The sequence below is a fragment of the Octodon degus genome, unplaced genomic scaffold, assembly GCF_000260255.1.
Source record: "Octodon degus isolate 3935 unplaced genomic scaffold, OctDeg1.0 scaffold00001, whole genome shotgun sequence".
NCBI classification, from domain to species: domain Eukaryota; kingdom Metazoa; phylum Chordata; class Mammalia; order Rodentia; family Octodontidae; genus Octodon; species Octodon degus.
Window position 1 is genome coordinate 32,903,832 of NW_004524577.1, and position 3,046 is coordinate 32,906,877.

Here is a 3,046-nt window from a genome sequence, read left to right on the forward strand (position 1 = left end):
TGTGTGTGTGTGTGTGTGTATGGTTCCAGAAATTGAACCCAAGTCCTTGCAAATGCAAGGCAAGCGCTCTACCCCTGCATTATATCCTCAGCCCTGCCTTTGCTCTTGACTGAGCAGATATGACTGCTTTTTATCTGATGGTGGAGGGCGTGAAGCAGATAGGAAGAACCAGGGGTCCTTGGGCTCCTGTAAAATGATAAGGGCTCTAATATAAATGTTTTTATTTTCCAAAAATTGAAGTATTGACTGAAAAGTTGAAATGAAAACCATCCGGGAAACTTGGACTACAGCGAGTAGTGCTGCATGTATTTCATCCTAGGTAATGATACAAGTCAGATGCTGCCAGTGCAACCTTCGTGGAGGTTCTCTAAGTAGTCAGTTGATTGTGCATTGCAAGCCCACTTCCATAGGACCCCAGGAGAAGTGCAATTTGGCAGAAGTAAATAGAGCTTTCAAACCCCTGTCTGGATTTTTGACATGATAGTGTCTGTTTTCATTCCTGAGAGGCTAATTTAAAGGTTAGCCGAGATACAGGTGAAGAGTATGTGAATACAAATAGGAAAAGAATTGTTAGCTGTCAGAGCAGAAACTGTACCTCAATGGTAGACTACTGAACTAGCACACATGAGGCCCCAGGTTTGATGCTCAACACTGCAAAAAATGAATGAATGAATGAATGAATGAATGAATGAATGAATGAATGAAAACTCCTCAGACCTAAATAATGTTTTCACTCTTATTTTTAGGTCCAGTTTGTCATTGTCACCATCCACATGGGCCATATATTTCTCATGGAGGATTGCAAATACCAGTATCCAGTCTTTATGTACATTATTATGTCCTATGGGTGCATATTTTTGCTCCTTTTTCTTCATTTTTGGTACTGTGCTTATACCAAGGGTCAGAGGCCTCCCAAAACTGTAAAAAATGGAAACTATAAAAACAAACAGTCCTAAAATACAGCACAACAGGAACCTGTGATTCAGACTGATACCTTGTCTTCCTTGACAATCAAGAAATATTTACCTATGCAATGCCTTTTGTATATTTTTTCAAAATCAAGAGCTTGTATTTTTATGATAAGTTATTGGGGTTTCTGATATTAAGAGTTCAAAGCTCCCACACAAGTCCTCTGATTAAAGCCTAGAGCAGCCAGGATTTTCTCAGCTGCTTTCCAACCTAACTGACAGGTTTTTTTTTTTTTTGTTTAATACATTGTGTTACAATGAAAGGAGGATGTGACACAATGTAGTACTCTTCAAAGACGTCCAGTAGAGATGAAAAATATTCGATATTTTGATCACGGACAGAGATCCACAGAACACAGTAGATGCCTTCTGCAGGGTTAGCGAGCCTCTGACTGTGGGCTCTGACTGCGTCCCTGGTCAGCTGCACTCAGAAGACGTTGTGCTTACTCTGGAGTTTAGTTCTCATCCTAAAGTGCTAACGCAGGCAAACATTAAATAAATTTTTGATAAGGTGTGATTTTAAATTACTAATGATAAATTTTAATGGATCTTTTGAATAGCTGCCATCCGTTTTGCTGGAAGACTTTCTCACAATGCTTTTGTTGTACAAACTATTTCAAGATAGCAGTGCTTTATCTTACTGTACTGCTACTATTAACAATAAGGAGAAGTTAACATTATTTTGGAAACAAGGTGATTTCTTTCGATTGGCTGTGACAGTTTTGCAATTAAAGTTTTATATCTCTGGAAAGAAATGAATGTATTAATGAGACAAATACTGTGTGGTTTAGTGGGGAAAATCTGGTTTGTTGTATTATGTCACTTTTTTTTTTTTTTTTTTTTTTTGGGATTGAACTTAGGACCCTGCCCTTGCCAGGCAAGTGCTTATGTTGCTGATCTATATCCTCGGCCCATCGCTTTCTGATATTATAGTTTGAAGGGTTATCTCATTTAAATATATATTGGTTACATGCTTACACATTCATATGATTAGCATACCATAGGTATTTTTAAATCATAAATAATTTTACACCACTCTTTACACACAATTTCCAGACAGGGTTTGAGTAGCTTATCGTGAAGCGGAGACAGGTGATAACATAGTATTTAGGGGATTATTTGGTCTAAAAGTAAGAGCTCTTCTACACTGAGAAATGGAAAATCTACATCATAGTCATATACCTCTAGTATTATAAGTACACTGCATGAGAAAGTATTTTCCAGAATTTTGAATTAGTCTGGATTTCTTTTTTCAGACCTGTAAACCATATAATGAATGGCTAAAATTCACTAGGCATAGGCTTTTTTTTTTTCTTCTTGAGTTGCTACTTTCTAGATTTATCTTATTGTGTATTCTTATCAAACAGCCAAAACTACCTATCAGTAGAGTATTGCCCAAGAAATAACAACATTCGGACATTTGTGGATCATTCCTCATTGCTTTTTCTCTGGTTATGCTCCTACTTAATTTGGAGGGGCTGTTGAGGGCCAGTGCTATAGTTCAGTGGCACAAGCATCTGCCCCCTAGTGCTAAGTATTGAACCCAGAACCTTATGCATGTGAAGAAAGTGTCCTATCACTTAGAGCATGTTGTACTCCCATCTTTTTATTCAGGGTACATGATGGCATGTACCCTGAAGGCTGCTTCTGTGTGAAGGAATAAAGAATAGGTGCTGATGGCCCAGGTTATTGTGTAGCACAAATAGTACTGTACAGCAACACCTGTGTTTTTCACCTGTTCTGTATCTCCCTCCACCATGTTTATGTGACAGACCTTTGGGTCTTCATACTTACCAGATTTATAAGGCCAGGAAGTGACCTTTAGTGACTCTATTGCTTATGTTATGAAAAGCTGAGGGCTAATAGATAGGGGATTTTTCTCTTTTACAAAATGAAGAGCAGAAGAACAGCTAAAAGACGCAGCTGCTTTATTTACTTCACTGTGAAGGTCTCAGGGTTTCCTCTGTTTTCCTCTTTTGGTTCCTCATGCCCAGCCTGTGCTAGAATGAGATGTGGTAGTGCTGCTATCCACAGACTTGGGCGGACAGTTTCCAAAGGCTGTGTAGGGTGAAGGCCAG

The 3,046-nt window shown here is 38.6% G+C and overlaps 1 protein-coding gene across 2 annotated transcripts in view; it reads left to right on the forward strand.

Moving 5' to 3' along the window:
- Elovl7 (ELOVL fatty acid elongase 7) overlaps nucleotides 1-2,484 on the forward strand; it is a 206,562-nt gene extending 204,078 nt beyond the window's left edge. For both annotated transcript variants that reach the window (XM_023707742.1, XM_004623065.2), the window contains exon 8: nucleotides 747-2,484. In XM_023707742.1, coding sequence (XP_023563510.1) covers nucleotides 747-956 — 210 coding nt within the window. In that variant the 3' untranslated portion in view covers nucleotides 957-2,484. The remainder of the gene's footprint in view (nucleotides 1-746) is intronic.
- Nucleotides 2,485-3,046: the final 562 nt, after the last annotated feature.